The 18894-nt window shown below is 36.5% G+C and overlaps 1 protein-coding gene across 2 annotated transcripts in view; it reads right to left on the reverse strand.

Moving 5' to 3' along the window:
• Positions 1 to 15127, reverse strand: part of LOC122493044 (protein FRA10AC1) — a 36630-nt gene extending 21503 nt beyond the window's left edge. Inside the window, exons 1-8 of one of the 2 annotated variants that reach the window (XM_043597009.1) lie at positions 15021 to 15127; positions 14770 to 14833; positions 12954 to 13030; positions 11527 to 11622; positions 11355 to 11400; positions 8909 to 8985; positions 7534 to 7617; positions 6856 to 6940 (exon numbers count right to left, since the gene is read on the reverse strand). In XM_043597009.1, the coding sequence (XP_043452944.1) occupies positions 6856 to 6940; positions 7534 to 7617; positions 8909 to 8985; positions 11355 to 11400; positions 11527 to 11622; positions 12954 to 13030 (465 nt within the window). In that variant the 5' untranslated portion in view covers positions 14770 to 14833; positions 15021 to 15127. Of the gene's footprint in view, positions 1 to 6855; positions 6941 to 7533; positions 7618 to 8908; positions 8986 to 11354; positions 11401 to 11526; positions 11623 to 12953; positions 13031 to 14769; positions 14834 to 14941 lie in introns of both variants that reach the window. The other variant, XM_043597008.1, reaches the window with a different exon arrangement.
• Between the last annotated feature and the right edge of the window lie 3767 nt (positions 15128 to 18894).

Raw genomic sequence — 18894 nt, forward strand, 5'->3', positions numbered from 1 at the left:
ACAGAAATACAAATAATGATGAAAAACTATATGTCAACAAACTAGGCAACCTAGAAAAAATGAATAAATTCCCAGAAACATATAAACTACCAAAACTGAAGCTGAAGGAAATAGAAAATTTGAACAGACTGATAACCAGCAAAGAAATTGATTCAGTAATCAAAAAAACTCCAAACAAACAGAAGTCCAGGACCAGATGGCTTCACAGGCGAATTTTACCAAACATTTAAAGAAGAGTTAATACCTACTCTTCTCAAACTATTGCATAGAATACAAAAAGGAAAACTTTCAAATTCACCCTATAAGGTCAGCATTACCCTGATACCAAAACCAGATAAAGACACCACCAAAAAAAGAAAACTACAGGCCAACATCTCTCATGAACACTGATGCAAAAATACTCAACAAAAATACTACCAAAACAAATCCAACAATACATTTTAAAAAATCATTCACTACAATCAAGTGGGATTTATTCCTGGGTGCCAATAGTGGTTCAATATTTGCAAATCAAACAACATGATGTATCACATCAATAAGAGAAAGGATAAGAACTATACGATCATTTCAATAGATGCAGAAAAAGCATTTAACAAAGTATAACATCCATTCATGATAAAAAACCCTCAAAAATAGTAGGTTTAGAGGGAACATATCTCAACACAGTAAGGGCCATATATGAAAAACCCAAAGCTAACATCATTCTCAGTGGGGAAAAACTGAGAGCCTTTCCCCTAACTAAGGTTAGGAATAAGACAAGAGTGTTCACTCTCACTACTTTTATTCAACATAGTACCGCAGACAACAGAAAGAAATAAAAGGCACCCAAATCAGTAAGAAAAAAATTAAAACTTTCACTATTTACAGATGACACGATACTACATATAGAAAACTGAAAGACTCCACCAAAGAACTGCCAGAACTGATAAACAAATTCAGTAAAGTTGCAGAGTACAAAATCAACGTACAGAAATCTGTTGTATTTCTGTACACCAATAATGAAGCAGTAGAAAGAGAAATTAAGAAACTATCTTATTTATAATTGCACCAAAAATAATAAGATACCTAGGAACAAACCTAACCAAATAGACACAGGTGAAAGACCTGTACTCCATAAACCATAAAACACTGATGAAAGAAACTGAAGAGGACACAAAGAAGTGTAAAGACATCCCACACTCACGGACTGGAAGAACAAATATTGTCAAAATGTCTGTACTACCCAAAGCAATCTACACACTGAATGCAGTCTCTATCAAAATACCAACATTTTTCACAGAACTAGAACAAATAACACTAAAATTTGTATGGAACCACAAAGACCATGAGTAGCCAAAGCAATCTTGAAAAAGAAAAGCAAACCTGGAGGCATCACAACTCTGGACTTCAAGTTACATTACAAAGCTGTAGTAGTCAAAACATTATGGTACTGGCACAAAAACAGACACATAGATCAATGGAACAGAATAGAAAATCCAGAAATAACCCCACAATTGTAAGGTCAATTAATCTCTGACAAAGTGGGAAAGAATACCCAATGGGAAAAAGTCAATCTCTTCAACAAATGAATGGTACTGGGAAAACTGGACAGCAACAAGCAAAAGAATTAAACTGGACTACTTCCTATACCATACACAAGAATAAATTCAAAATGGATTAAAGACCTAAATGTGAGACCTGAAACCATACAAATCCTAGAAAACAGCAATGGGAATAATTTCTCTGGCATTGGCTATAACAACTTCTTCTTGATAGGTCCCTTGAGGCAAAGGAAACAAAAGCAAAAAACTATTGGAAGTACATCAGAATAAAAAGTTTCTCCACAGTGAAGGAAACAATCAACAAAACTAAAAGGCAATCTATGGAATGGGAAAGATATCTGCAAATGACAGATCTAATAAAGGGTTAGTCCAAAAAACAAAGAACTTATACAACTCCACACTCCAAAAACAAATAATTCAATTAAAAATGGGCAAAAGACATGAACAGATATTTTTCCAAAGAAGACATACAGATGGCCAACAGACATATGAAAAGATGCTCATCATCACTTATCATCAGGGAAATGCAAATCAAAACTACAATGAGATATTACCTCACACTTATCAATATAGCTAAAATAAAAAACCATAAGAAACAACAAGGGTTGGCAAGGATGTAGAGAAAAAGGAACCCTCCTGCACTGTTGGTGGGAATGCAAACTGGTGCAGCCACTCTGAAAAACAGTATGGAGGTTCCTCAGAAAGTTAAAGATAGAACAGCCTTAAGATCCAGCAATAACACTACTTGGTATTTACCCAAAGATACAAAAACACTAATTCAAAGGGATACATGCACCCCTATGCAGCACTATTTACAACAGCCAAAATATGGAAGCAGCTCAAGTGTCCATAGATTCATGAATGGATAAAGATGTGTTATATAAAAATACACACACACACACACACTAGAATATTATTCATCCATAAAAAAGAATGGAGTCTTGCCATTTGCAATGACATGGATGGAGCTAGAGACTACTATGCTAAGTGAAATAAGTCAGTCAGAGAAAGACAAATACCATATGATTTCACTCATGTGGAATTTAAGAAACAAAACAGATAAAGGGAAGAGAGAAAGAGTGAGAGAAAGTGAGAAAGAGAGAGAAACCAAGAGACTCTTAACTATAGAGAACTGATGGTTACCAGCAGGGAGGTGGGGGTGGGTAGATGAAACATATGATGGGGAGTGCACTTGTGATGAGCAACAAGTGATTAAAATAAAGAGTTAAAAAAAAGCAAACTTAATTTTAAACATGATAGCTTTTTTTCTCCATATAGGATTCCAGTTATTTAAAGATATATTTGAACAATGCTAAGGAACAATCTTTACTTAAAAAAAATTTTTCTTAATGTTTTTATTTGTTTTTGAAGGAGAGAGAGCATGAGCTGGGGAGGAGCAAAGAGACAGGGAGACACAGAATTTGAAGCAGGCTCCAGGCTCTAACCTGTCAGCACAGAGCCCGATGCGGGGCTCGAACTCAGACTGCAAGATCATGACCCAAGCCGAAGTGGGATGCTTAACCAACTAAGCCATCCAGGTGCCCCTTGAACAATCTTTACTTTTAAACTACTTATTAAAAGGTACAGGTGCTAGGCCACAAGATGCCTCCTTTAATAAAAAATATATATATTATTTCATGACATTGACAGAAAAAAAAGAGATTATAGTACAGTAAAGAAACAATATACTATAGTGCAAAAGAGTTGAATTATCCAGGTTTTAGGTCTTAGCCCCACCGCTTAACAGGTTATAACTGGACAAGGTATTAAATATTCTTGTACCTCAGTTTCCTCATACGTAATGCAGAGAGAACACAGTTCTTTCTTCTTTGGTTTAAGAGGTTTAAATAGGAATAGTACACATAAAGTACTTAGAATAGTACCTGGTACATACTACCCCAAGGGTTAGCAACTATGGCTCACAGGCCTGCTGCCTGTTTTACATATAAAGTTTTATTAGAACACAACCACAACCATTCATTCATGAATGGCTCTTTCCTCACTGCAATGGCAAAGTAATGAACAAGAAAGAGAAATGGGACCCTGTGGACCCTAAAGTGGAAAGGTATTAAACTTCCCTCCAGATTCCTAAATATACCTTTGTATTTTAGCTAAAAAATGTTTTTTCTCCACTGCCTTTTTAAGATCTTTCATATTCACATGTTAATTTCCTGAAATTATAGTAAATTATTTAGTTTTCTATTCAGTTTACTGTAATGGTTAAAAGCTCAGCTCTAGAATCATACAGACCCAATGTAAGCTCTACCATTCACTAACTAGCTCTGTGACCTTGGAAAGTTCCTTAACTTCTCAGTCTATTTCCTTTGTATGAATAAAAACCCCAATATTATAGGTTGTTGTATTAAGATAATTCAGATGAAGTGTTCAATGCCTGTTTAACTTTGCCTATTTTTTTTAATCTCCTATTACTTGAATCAGGCAATTTTGTATTTTAAATGCAAATGAGGGCTCAAAATATTTGAAAATATTCTCATTAAAATCCCCCCCCCCCCAAAAAAATCTCTCCAGTCTAGGAAAAAAATGAAGCATTCAAAATAAGTTTGTTTAATTCTACTTTTAAGTCCATACATGTATGTGAGGATTGCTTGTCATAAAACATATATGTTAGGATGTCCACTGAAGCACAGTCAAATGAAAATAAGTTTCCCAACTTTTTCTTCCATTCATTAATCTATTCAATAATTATTTTTAAAAAAAAAATTTTTTTTACATTTATTTATTTTTGAGAGACAGAGAAAGACAGAGCACAAGTGGGGGAGGGGCAGAGAGAGAAGGAGACACACAATCCGAAGCAGGCTCCATGCTCTGAGCTGACAGCATAGAGCCTGACATGGGGCTCGAACTTACAAACCGTGAGATCATGACCTGAGCTGAAGTTGGACGCTTAACCGACTGAGCCACCCAGGTGTCCCAATCTATTCAATAATTATTAAGCAACTACTTACTGGGCCTGGAACTCTGCTGAAGATATAAAATGATTATTAAAATGTCTGTCAGGGGTGCCTGGGTGGCTCGGTCGGTTCAGTGTCCGACTTCGGCTCAGGTCATGACCTCACGGTTTGTAAGTTCAAGCCCCTCATTGGGCTCTGTGCTGATGGCTCAGAGCCTGGAGCCTGCTTCGGACTCTTTGTCTCCCTCTCTCTTTGCCCCTCCCCAACTCACACTCTGTCTCTGCCTCAAAAGTAAACAAACATTTAAAAAAATTTTTTTAAAAACACTGTCTGTCATCAGGAAGGTTACAATCTTATAGGGGGATAAAAAATGTAACAAATACAGTATGTCCTACTAGTTAGTTAGTTACTAAGGATTTGGTGCTGAGCCACTGCCTCTTACTCTACCTACTAGCACAAGGGATCACACATGCAAGTAATAAGACAGACAGATCCTAACTTCCTGAAAACACAAAGTCTGTGACCATCCACTTGGATTCCTACGTAGGAGAAAAATAAACTTATATCTCATTTAAGCCAGTGTTATGTAGGAGTGCTTCAGTCCTTCCAGCTGAATCTAATCCTGATGCAATGATCCAACCAAATTCTCAATGATGAAAGGGAAGAAGTAATAAGGAAGGGAATAGGTGTGTGGGACAAAAGCTGGAGTTCACTAAAATGCCCCATCTATTATATATATTAGGCACTGAGCTAGGAGCTGATTTTTTAAAAATCAATAAAACACTGTCTTTGTATAAATAAAACTATGAGAAAATGCATCCTAGTAAGGAAATCAAAGGCACTACTCTTTTAACATTTTCCAGAACCTCAAATGTGGTATGCCAAAAAAAGTCATCTTTCCTCCAAGAAAAGATCCCCCTGTGTATGGGGTGAGGGGTATATGGGAAATCTCTGTACCTTCCCCCTTTATTTTGCTGTAAACTTAAAACTGCCCCTAAAAAATGAAGTCTTTAAAAAAAAAACAACACATCTGTCTCCCTCCAGATTTCCTATTTCTGATTTCTTACTTGGATTTACCCTCATATCTAACTACTCATCATGTTCTAATAGGAAAATATAATTTATTTCAAGATTATCCTCTTTCAAGCATGATTTCTAGTAATATACTGTGTTTTTTAAATGGAGAATACAAATATTTAACATTGATTTATGTACACTTTCTCCCCTCAATTATTACTATAGGTTTTTTTGAAGGGCAGTCACATTTTAATCCACAACACCTTGCCCAGTCCTTAATAAATACTGAAAAACAATCAACAGATGAGTCAGCATTGAAAAAGCTGCTTTATTATGTGCTTTTAGAAAGATTTATATTTCATACTCAACTTGCAGTTGAGTAACTCCAATTGCTGTGATGCCTTTTGGATTTAATGTGATCAATAACTAGTACAGACAGGAGAGCTAGTTCCTAAGAAACTGGGGAAATCTTTGGGATATATGTCATGCATGGGTTTGTAAACAGGGTTTTTAAAAAAAACCAAGGGTCTGTAAAAACAGATACTATTACCTATAAGAATACTGTGAAGCAACTCACATATTAAAGCCACTACTGAAAAAAAAAATTAAACCAATCATGATTCTGAGATTTAATTATTTAAATGAAAAACAAATTCGTATAATAAATAAATCTAAAACAACTTTTTAAATAGATTATCTTTCTTAATACAAATGCACACTAGCCAAAACATACAGATTTATGCAACATTCCCTCCCCCCCACCCCCCACCAACCCATTTCAAACTGACATCATCTGTTCCTGGGTCACCTTCTCTAGTTACAAATGTGAAATTTGAGATAGGAATAAAAATCACTTTAATATCAACTAGAGTAAGATGCAGTGAGAACAGAAATCTGCCATTACTAATTAGCACTGGTAAGATTTAATTCTACTAGAATAGACATTTATATAAAAGAAGATGTGCATCTGCCTCTTTACAGATGGTAATTTATTTGAAAAAAAAAAAGTCTATCAATTTCAAACATCATCTGTGAGACAAGACATCATTCTGCAGTGTCAAATCATTCATTATAATCACTAGAGGCTCTAGGCCAGAGTCAGGATAAAACAGGATCCAGTAGCCACTTGTGTTTAATCTTAGACTATTCATGCCTCAGTTCACAAAGCTTGACTAAGAGACCCTTGACTAAGAGACCCTTTGTAAATTTCATAGCTGTAGAGGTTAAACGGTCCAAATGACTCTTCATAGATGCAGGACTAATTCAACCTAGACTTGAATTAGCACCTTTAAAAGAATAATGTGGGGCATGATAATAATACTACTACTAATAATAATAATACTGTACTTAAATAAGAACCTTCTATAAATACTTGGAAGGCATACCTTATTTTCTTTGTATCTACTGAGATCTGCTATGCAGTATTCCTTGAATAATTTATCATAATATTTCTTTGCAAGTTTCTTCTCCCTAGATCCATAAAAAATATATACATCTTTTGCATTTAGAAATTCAACCACAGTTTACTACTTGGAAGCAATGTCAATAAATAACACATATGATATAAATATTAATGTTTTAAAAGAGGCCTATTCCTTACATGTGCATAGAATACCTGAATATTAACTATTTATAGTGGCTCTCTCAGGGAGGGTAACTGCAAGGCTGCCAGTCAGAGAAGGGGAGCCTTACTCCTCACTTTTTGTCTTTTGTTATGTTTGCATTTCAGGTATTACTTTCAGGTATTACTTTTTCCCAAGATATTTTAAAAATTTAAAAAGAAGCACATTATGGAACAACAAACGATACACTAAAAATGTAATAAACTATATTTTCAAGACAAAGTCAAGCAATGACAAGTCAGTAAAAACTGCTAAAAATTACCAAAAGAACCAAACCAAACTTAATACTACTCCAAGGCATGTTTTTATGTCTTCCACTCAGAACTCCTCCACGCAGGGGCTGAATGACCTGGACAGGTGACAGGGTAAGAAAACAGGAAGCAAGCAGGAGAGACAGGACTAAAGCAGTTTATGTATTATGTGTTGGATGGCAAAAATTACCAATTCATGTCCATTTCATCCTCCTCATTCCATAGGAATCTATGATTTTCTCGTATAACATCCATGTCTGTCTTGTCATTTTCCCTGGAAAATAAAACTATTTCAATTTAATATAAACACAAAATTTGTCAAATTTAGGAGATTAAACAGTTCTGTGAGATTTTTTAACAGCTGAGTATAAATACATGAAGATAAAGATAGTTTTATGTGTGAATATGTATATATGTTCATAAACTTATAAAAATGATTTCAGTTTTTTCAAAAGACACTGATAAAGAGAGCTGCTACACAAACAAGTTAAATGAATAAGGCATTTATCCATCTCGAGTACTGGTTTCAATTATACAAATGGTGCTAAATTACCAAAGATAGTTTGAGAAATCTAAATAAACACTAAGTGGATAAGGAAAAATGAGTGAAAGTAAGTTTTAGAATCTAAAACGTCAGTAACACCATGCCACAGAGATCAAATTTTAAAAATGGAAGAGTTTTCCATACCTCATTTTACTACAGCTTCCTAGAAAGACTGAGTAATGGCAGAACAGAAGAGAGGGGATGATATTTTTAAGATGCTAACAGTTTGGGGGTGTCTGGGTGGCTCAGTCAGTTAAGCATTCAATTCTTGATTTTGGCTCAGATCATGATCTCACGGTTCGTGAGACTGAGCCCTGTGTCAGGCTCTGTGCTGACAGTGCAGAGCCTGCTTGGCTTTCTTTCTCTCCTTTCTCTTTCTGCTCCTCCCCCACTCTCTCTTTCAAAAAAAATAAATAAATAAACTTACAAAAAAAGGTGTTAACAGTTTGGAGGTAGAACAAGGGATTGTTGGGGAATACAGACTAAAGTGAGAGGGGAGATAAATTTGAGGTAGATGAGATAATACAAAGTTTTTTAGGGCTTTATCAAACTCAGAAAATTATTAAGTCAGAGAAAAAAAACACACACCATGAAGAGGCTCTGATAGAAGAGCCTCAACTACAGGGAGGAGTTGCTTTTTGTTTTTGTTTCTTTTCCTGTTTGCACTACCTTTTAAAAAGCAATCCCAAACACTGAGGTCTAAAAAGTTAATGATCTCAAAAATCCTTACCAAAAAAAAAAAAATTACTGCATAATCAGGCATCGGAGTATTCCTCACATATCCTGTTACTGCTTGAGGCAGATCTGGCTCCACAGGCTACCTGAGGCCTGTTGCCAGATAATGGGCTTCATGATGAGCTACTTAGCCAAAAGTTATGGATAGCCTCTCCATTTCAGGATATGATAAGGAAACTGGAATGGAGAGCAGGAGAGAATGACAGAATCAGAAGACACAGTAGCTGTGGGTCTTTAAAGACATCCATATCTTCCTCCCATTCTATGTAAACTTCATGACACTTACCCCAATCGCCTGAAGTCTTCTTTTTTGCCACCATAGTACAAAATGTAGTCATTTACAAACTTTGTATGCCTTTGATACTGAAATGCAAAAAATTAAGGATTTTATTTGTTCAGGAGTTGTTCTGTGTCCATGACATACTAGTAAGTAGAGACAAACAGTATGAATCTACTTAGTTTTTTAAATATGTAAATACATACTATATATGTTTATGAATTAAAAATATCTGAAAGGGTAAATATTAAACTGTTAAGAGTCAACACTGTAGCGTAGAAGGACTTTCACTTTCTACTGAATACTGTTTATATTGTTTTGAACATTTTTCAAGCATATACTACTCGTGATAAAATATCATCTCCAACTGGGAAGAAGGAAAACTTCTTGTTCCTATTGCTGAAATACATACAGCCTCACATCAATATTTTAACATAATACTATGAAAAATAAATTATAGTGTCCAAAATTAAAGATATGGAATACAATTTAACTCTGATCACTATAAGATCTAGTTATTCCAGTAATGACAAAGCCTCTAAAATAGAAGATACAACTTTTGTAATATTAAATCCTAACATTAAGCTTTCAAAAACAATGTTATTTTTTTATATTTCTTTTAATATTTAAAGAATTCAGTCATGTTTATTTTTAACACAATACAACAAGATATATGACCGTTTTACTTGTTTTAAAAAGCTCAAAGGTATTTTCTCCAGAGCTGAATATGCAAATAAAATTAACCTCATCCATAATACTGTCTGACTACATCCTATTATATCAAAGATAAATAATGACCTAACTCATTACAATGTGTTCTGATAGAATACTGAATCAGAATATGATACTGGCAATAAAGCAGTTAACCTTCCAGAAAAGAAAAAAGAGAAAATCCAGACATCCAGAGATTTGGGTTTTCCAGCTTTTGGTCTATTTCAAATTTTTTCTATAAATGGTCTCTTTGTCACCTGTAAACGTGTCTTTGTCACAACTGTTTGGCTGTGCCATTTTAGCATGAAAATAGGCACAGATAACACCTCAATGAAAGAACACAGGTATGTGCCAATAAAACTTTATTTATAAAAACAGGTGCTGAGTGGGACTTTGCTTCCAGGAAGATGGAGCAAAGTTGTACTTTTCCCTATTTTTCTCATTAAGAACAACTAAAAGCCTTGGAAATTATATCTAAAACAAATATAAAAAGACTCTAAAAGTGAGGAGGAGAATCCATTAATAGCTAGGGAGTTCAAGACCCATGGTTTGACACGGCGGTAAGTTCCCCAGGTTTTCTTTTTGCCTCATGAACTCAGAATTGGAAGTGAAGAAGCTGGCAACCTGGAAATGTCAACAAGCACAGACAAGGAAAGTCCCAACAAAAGCCTGTTCTCTCTGAATAACCAAGAGAGAGGAAGCCTAGCAAGACAGATAACTTTAGACAACGATTACTCTACTCCAGCCAAAAATTCTAGAAATAACTGTGGCCCCACCTCCACCAATGCCAGAAAAGGGACCTACACTTTCACTCTTACCATGCTGTAACTAGATGCCCCAATACCCCCAAAAGAGTGGTGTCACCGAAGGCACAATAGATGCCAAAATGTTAAAGGAACAAGTGGCAGATGAGAATAAATCCATGGGAAAGCTGAGATATTGGATTAGAAGATAAGAGGAATAAATAAATCGGTGATAAGAGGATTTCTATAACTTATAGAAAAGGATTAGGAATGATAAAGTGAAAGAGACGTCAATAGATAGGGGATGTATCTAATTGCCATGGTCTCCTCTTAATCCTGCCCATAGTAATAAACATCCAGGAATACTTCAGGTCTTGCTTGACCTCTCTTTCATTCTCCCAATATTCCAAACAGTAGTATGGATGGATAGTGGTAGCAGTTAGTGTAATAAGCCACAGTCTTACCAAAAAGTTGAGGTGAGACATGACTATAATAGGGAAGCAAGAAAGAGCTTAAAGACAGCCAAGTCATGCCTAAGAGTTGAAGCAACTACAAGAGTTGAACCTAAGAGTTGAAGCCTGAGGACAGTCCACAGACAGATCTACCTTTAGACACCTAAAGAACTTCCATAGCCAAGAACCAGGTAGTAAGAGAATAAGAGTTAAAATGAGATTAAAGGTAAGAACAGTATTAAAATGAGAAATTTTGAGAGCCAGACAAAAACAGATTGGAAAAATATTTGCAAGTTCATGGACTATTTTATAAACTTATTTATAGATCATTACTAATACGTTTTATTATTTTTGTCTCTAAATCTTTCTTATGTATCAATAAAAGAGAACTGTACTCAAAAGTATAAATGACAAGATTGCACATCAATAAACATTTACCTTTAAAAACATAATATAGGTCTATCTGACTTCACAAGATTTTATGAAATAGAAAAGTAGATTTAAAAATATTCTATTTGTTATAAAAATCTAGAAGTATAAAAAGGATACAGCATCCATAGCTATCAGATGAAACCTTCTATTTTTTGCTTCTTCCCTGTTAAGACAAATTTTTAGCAAATTCAAATTTCTATATTCTAATTAATACAATTAAATCCCCCAAGTCCCTGAGTTTACAAAAACATCTTAAACCAAAAAAGGACATTTACACTGAAGTACACACCTATCCAGCAATTCTGCGGCAACTTGTTTATGGGCCACCTTTCCATGTTTTTCTTTCTGAAATGGCTTTTTGAGCAGTAAATCATCTTCAACTGTCCTGGTTTATGAAGAAGAAAAATTATTAAAAGAGTTCATTTTTCTTAAAGGGTGTTTCTTGTTTCTTTTTATTTTCCTAATTGGAACATGTTTTAAAATTTCAAGTCTAAACTTAAAAATGACTCACTGATCTTTAATGAGACATTTTAGGTCTCCTTAAATCACTTAATTAATATCTTAACTTTATTTAATACTTCGAAAATGGAGAAGGTGAAACAAACAAATGCATGGGTTCTGATGTTAGACCACCTACATTCGTGGATCCAAATTTGGGCTCTGTCATTCACTATCTTTTTTTTTTTCACCATCTTAATCTTAAATGAGATTAAGCTACTTAATCTCTTTGCGCCACAATTTTCCTGTTTGTAGAGATACTGATGCTTTTGGTAACCAATAATATAAAAAAGAATAAGGGTTGATTATAAATGATATAATAGACTATAGATGATCAGCCCTAGTTATAAAGATAGATATAACTGAAGAGTACAGACTATTCAGCTAGATTTGCTCAAGTTCTATTCTTACAAAGTAATACTTTTAAGTGAAAAATCTTAAAAACATAAAGAACCATACAACATAATTTGTTATAATCATTTCTATTCTTTTGGTCACCCATGAATACTGAACCCAACAAAAATGTTCGGTTCCATTCAGTATGCCTTACATATTGCTCTCAGTGTGAAATAGTAAAACAACTTTTATAAGTTTGGTTAATATAGATCAGTCAATCACTTCTAAGTTAACAGTTGAAATCAATTTCTAACCACTGAAAGCTGAAAACAATGCACCTAAACACAGCAATATCACCGGATGCAGAGTCCTCATAAAGCATAGGCTTTATTTGCTGACAGTTCTTGTCCCTTCCAATTCAATAAAAACTTCCATGAGCTCCTTCCTTTAAACACTTAGTCTGCTCATTCACAAAACCATAAAATTGCACAGTCTCACCCTCCACATGAACTTCATTTTGAGGTCAAGTACTTGCAAAGGGACCTCCAACTAAGCCCGTACTTAGCTATGACATTCACAAGTAAAAAGACCTTAACGGTTGCATGAAAAATAGATGCAACAGAGAAATCTAAGTTTTGTTTGGTCTCCTTCTTCCCCCACCTCCACTTCCATAAATCTCTTCACAGCATAAACATCATTTTCTTATTTTTCACATAACTGTTCTCAAATTCTCGAGTCAATTCATTATAGTTTAATGAACAAAAATTCATTGAGTAGAGCATCGTTGTCTTCACATGTAAACATAATCCAGAAACTTTCAGTATTATTTATACGTCATCTCAGCCTCCAAAGGACTGAAACACAGATCAATAAATTACTTACCTTTTTTTCCTTTTGTTAGATTCACCACAGTGTTCATCATCACTAAAATCAGAGTCATAGCCCCCATGACCATGCATCTGTAAAGAAGTATAAAGTCAGTTACCTAGAACCTAAATTGCTCATAGTTCAGGAAACAGTTCAAAAATGAGTTATCTTTAAAAGCTGTAGTAACTGTAAAGGATCATGGTGGGTATATCACTGTTCACCAGCCAACTAAAATTTTCATTCACTTTGAATTAACAGACTTACCCTTCAGAAAATGAATCAATCAACATTTTCCACCTTAATTACTATTAAGCCAACCAGGGAAGCTACTCTTTGACCTCTTCACTGAAAACGAGGTTCTTTTTATAGAACCTGCCATGTGACTGCACACAAGATTCAGCGATGCTTCACCTTTGATTCAGTGTATTTATCACCAACTTTGTTCCAGACATTATGGTAGGTCCTTAACAAACACTGCTTCTAATTCCATAAATTAGAAACTATGATCTCCACTTTACAGATGAAGAAATCAAAGACAAAGTTAAGTAAATCAGTCACAGAGCAAATAAGTGGCTAAGCTGATCTACTTGACTCTTAAGCCCACGATTTCAACTACTCCAATTTGCCTTTACGGAATATGCTACCACTGATTATTATATTCCATTAGACTTACTCTATTTGTGAAGAGTACACTATCAATTCATTAAAACTTGCCTTTTTACAACATACGTTGAGATTTCCTAGTTTCTTAAAGTAAACAACCTTGCCCTTTGGTCTAGTAAACTTTATTTTGTTCCAATTCATTTTTTAACTGAAATTCTTAGAAATCCAGGAAGATCTCAATTGTCACTCAGTTGTACTTGAAGAAGCCTCTGGTTTCAGCATTACATTGAATTTGGAACACACATTAATGGGGAATCAGTGGATTATTTGACTTTTGAGGTCACACTCAATTCATATGGCTACAAGGAATTAGTCCAGGTCAAATGATATATCGAAATTTTTAAACTTTAATACTCACTATTACAAGTGCAGCAGGACAAAAAGGAAAGAACTCCCTAAACTTTACTGCCCTGGACCTAAGACAAGACACCTTTCTAGTCCTGGCTACCTTGAATAAATTACTTTATCTCTTTAGGCTTCATCTGCTAAATAAGGTGTCTACATCATGTAAACCTTAAATCTTACATATTTGTGAATTTTTATGATTCCATTTTCAAACTTAGGTGTGTGGGTGAAAACCTCTCTTCTCTGTCCCACAAAATTCTAAAGAGGAAGGTGCTAGCCAAGGTTGGAGGTACAGGTTAGAAGGCCACAGTTCCAACTCTATCCTCCCTTAACATCTGTCATCACCTGGATCTCCCACCCTTTATCATGTCAACTCCTTGCTCCAGCTGTCTTACCACATCTCAGCAACTTCTCACCCTTTATGTCCTCATTTTCCAAACATCTTGATGAGGGTCAATCATTGTGCGGAGCTTAGAGATGTATTTCTGGCATCAACCTACCAGAGTGCAAATCCTGGCTCTGAACTTTTCATTTGTCTTTTGTTCTGCATGTTCCTTAACCTCTCTGAGCCTCAGTTCCCTCTTTCCCCCTTCTATGAAACAAGGCTAATAAGAGCGCCGGTCTCCTATCTCATAGGACTGTACGTTAAATGTGGTACAGCATATAAAGAGTTTTAGAACAGAGTCTAATGTCATCTTGACCCCACAGCCCGCGACACCACCTCCTACCGTTGCTCCCCCTCTCCCATTTTCCCCCCTCTGGCGGCTTCATCCATCCCATACTCATCTCAAATCAGTGGTTGCACTGAAAAGCTCTCACTCACTTCGGGTAACGAATCAAATGACAAGGGCCGAGAGAAATTCGAGACGGCAGACGCCGGGTGTTCTCTAGAACCAAAAAAACAACCAAAAGATAATCAACGAGTAGCATATGAGGAACAATTCTGGAAGTCCTTCTAGCCAGCCCCAAATACACTCAAGGCCCTTATCACACACCCCTTCGCTCCTCCCTGCTCTGCCAAGTACGCCCGCGGGAGTCGCTTCCCCTCTCCCGGTGGCTGCAGCGACTACGCACGGCCTGAGCGAGCCGCTGCAGGGCCAGCCCGGTTCACCCCCGCGGCGCAGCCTCCCCGCAGCGAAGGCCGCCGCCGCCCGCTCCCCGCCTCTTTCTACGGGTCCCGATTGGGCGCCGCTTCCGGTCCGGCTCGGCCGCGTGTCACACTTAAATGACACCGTCCTCGGGCGCGCCGACCTCGTGCTACAGCCAGAACAGCCCCGGGAAACAAAGGCAGCGGAAACCAGGGCCGGGAGAGTAGGCAAAGGCTATCTACTTTCTACAGTCGGAACCGTTAGTTTTTTTCCTCGGCCTCCTTCCCCTCGCGAGCGCAGCTTTTAATGTCGTGTGGTACTGCTCGCACTACGCCCACGCCCGTTTGAAAATATTTTGTTTTAGAAAAAAATCCTGCCTGTATATCACCTGCCGTCCTCTTTCTAGTAACCTTAGTAACGCCTCCTCGGAGCATCCCCGCTGAAGCGTCTGTCTCCGATCTGCCTTTCCTCCTCCCTCCATAAAACAGTTCTCATAATTAAAACAAAAATAACTTTCCATCGTTTCACCACCCACACAATACATGCCATTCCAGTACTGGCGGCAGAGGAGCTCATGGAATATGGGAGCAAAGGAAGAACAGGGAATAGGGGAGATTTCACAGGGTCGCAGATTCTCCGCAACCACCTGGCACACGTGAAAAGGAATCTAAAATATTTCCTTTTCAAAAGAAGAAAAAGACAAAAACGTAGGCAGGAAAATTTAAATTATTTGAGCTCCACCAGGTTCTCCCTGTGTTTTACCTTTTCTACGTTATGATGCCCCATTCTGCTTTGCAGACCAGTTACTGGGTTCACGTCTTGTCTCCCTCCAGCTAACTGATTGATGCTTTTCATCTTTGCTTCCTCTCAGCACCCAACACAGTTCCTTGGAAATCACAAGCGCTAATTAAATATTTGTTGAATCGAACTGGCATGCCACTGACTTTTACAGCGGGCCCATTTTAGAGAAAACCTTGGCACTTAACATACATATCATTTTTACATCTTTTGCACTAAACAGAAGATAATGATATTCAAGGCCCCCTTCTATTCCTGAGAGTAAATTGTAGATCTTTTTTTACTCAATGCGGTGAATGTGATCTCAAAAATCTGTAAGTTAAATTACTGTAAATTCGATTATTTCAAAATACAATCAGATTATACCGCAATAAAAACATTTATTCAAAAAATGTAAAGCAATAGGTAGCCTCACAATTTAACATTATACTATATTGAGTTACTTTGTCAAGCAGTTCCTTTTTTAGTAAATATCTAAAATCTATATTTAGTTCTTTTATTATTAAAACCAAGCACACCTGTACCTTATATTCAATTTACTTTCTACCGATATTTGACATTTATTTTAATTTTTAATGTTTGTTCATTATGAGAGAGACAGAGAGAGAAAGAGAGAAAGAAAACAGGGGAGGGGCAAAAAGAGAAGAAGAGAGATCCCAAGCAGGCTTTGTGCTCTCAGCCCAGAGCCCCATGCAGGGCTCAAGCTAATGAACCTTGATATCATGACCTGAGCCAAAACCAAAAGTCAGAGGCTCAGCCGACTGAGCCACCCAGGTGCTCCCCCCCCCCCACAGTATTTGACATTTAATAGCATTTTTCAACTATTCTTGGTATGTTTTTGTCCATTTTGTCTGTTGCTTCATTTTATTCTTAAAATAAGCCCCATTTTGCACCTGAGAAATAAAAGCACAGAACTTAAAGCCACAGACCTGGTGAAGGTCTAGAACTTGGAGTGCTTGTCTCTCTACAAGACTCAATTTTCTCTGTGTCTCTGTGTCTTTCTCTGTCAGTTTCTCTCTCTTTTTAACTCATTCATTGTGTGGGAAGTAGCTCCTGGTTCTAACATTTTAAGAATTTCAGATCTGTTGCTTCCAGACCATTCTGTCAAAGATTTGCATTTTTCCCTTTGAGGCAACAGCTATTGAAAGAGAAAAAATAGGAAATATATGTTAGGGATAGAACACATGATCTGAACTAAATACAATTTATACAGGATAGAAAACCTCCCTGAACAGAAAATCTCAAGTTTGCAATCACAGCTCAACAACTCTAAAAACACAAATATTTATTAACTGTTTGCTCTGGGCAGAGCACTATTCTAGTTACAGGGTTACAAATATGTAAAAGTCACTCCTTCCTCTCAAAGGTTGACTACTAATCAAGAAAGAATACATAGTGTAATGACAACAGTATATTCTCTGGGGGCACCTGGCTGGCTCAGTCAGTAGAGCATGTAACTCTTGATCTCAGGGTTGTGACTTTGAGTCCCACATTGGGTGTAGAGATTACTTAACAAATAAAATCCTTAAAGAACAATATACTCTATCATATGCCAAGTACATAGTAAATGGCATAAACCAATGGTTCCTAATCTATAAAATGTGTTATTTCAATGAATGTGAACATTTAAATGTGCACCAGTGCCATGTAAGTCAAACAAAGCAACAAAATACTATGATAAGTATGTGGTGGAGTGAGGGAAGTTAGTGTCACGCCTCCCCGTTACCATCACCCTTCACTCTCAACATACATACTCTTATTGCCTACCCTCCCCGCTCTATGCTGCTCATAGTAAAGAGCCACATTTCAGAATCAGCCAGATTTTCTTCCACTTACTAGCTGGGAGATCTTGGGAAAATTATTTAATCTCTGAGTCTTAATTTCTTCATCTACAAAATGGAGATTAAAATAGCAGCTATCTCCTAGGGGGTTAATGAGGTTTAAAATGAAATGAGGCAGCTACATGCTTAGCATCATGTCTAATTCACAATGAGTACATAATAAATGCTACTTGGGGAAACAATCAGATTACAAGCATTCTTTCTTGAGAATAAGCTTAACATTTAACTGCTTCTTGAAGATAGCCCAGAAACAAACCCACACATACATAATCCCATGATTAATGGCATGGTTTTAAGTATGGACTCTTCAATAAGTAGTGATGAGTCAATCGAATAATATGGCAAAAAAAATTAGTTTCAGAGAAAACAGGAAAACATCTTCATGATATTTCATATCTTCCTTAGGGCAGAAAAAAATTTCCTAGACAGGACGCACAAGGGGCTAACCATTAAGGAAAAAATAAATAAATTAAAGACTTCTGTTTAGGGATGCCTGGCTGGCTCAGTCAGTGGAGTGAGCAACTCTTAATTTCAGGGTTGTGGGTTCGGGCTCCACATTGAGTATAGAGATTATTTAATAAATCTTTAAAACTAACTAAATAAATAGGGGCACCTGATTGGCTCAGTTGGTGAAGCGTCTGACTCTTGATATCAGCTCAGGTCATGATCTCCCTGTCCTGGGATTGAAACCCCATGTGGGGCTCTGTACTCAGCCCAGGGCCTGCTTGGGATTCTTTCTCCCTCTCTCTGCCCCTCCCCTGCACGCATACACGTGCTTTCTCTCTCTCAAAATACATAAACTTTAAATTAATTAATTAATTAATCAACCAATTAATAATAAATAAAACAAAGGTTTCTGTGCATTTAAAAGACGATTAAAAATGAAAAGTTGATTCATGGGGTGGGAAAAAATATTGCAGTATGCACAGTCAACAAATTATCAGGTTATATGAAGAACTTTAAAAATCGTTAAGTAAAAGCCAGAAAGCTAATAGAAAATTTAGCAAAAAGACTTGAACAATTAACAAAATCGGACACCCAAATGGCCAATGCATATCAAACAAAGTGCTCATCTTTACCAGTTATCAGAGAAATGGGAATTAAGAACAGGAGGTATACCATTACACATCCACCAGAATGGCTAAACAGAAAAGATAGATCTAGTGCTGATGAATATATCCTATGTCTCATATATTCCATTCCTCAGCGTATTTTCAACAG

The sequence above is a fragment of the Prionailurus bengalensis genome, chromosome D2, assembly GCF_016509475.1.
Source record: "Prionailurus bengalensis isolate Pbe53 chromosome D2, Fcat_Pben_1.1_paternal_pri, whole genome shotgun sequence".
NCBI lineage: Eukaryota > Metazoa > Chordata > Mammalia > Carnivora > Felidae > Prionailurus > Prionailurus bengalensis.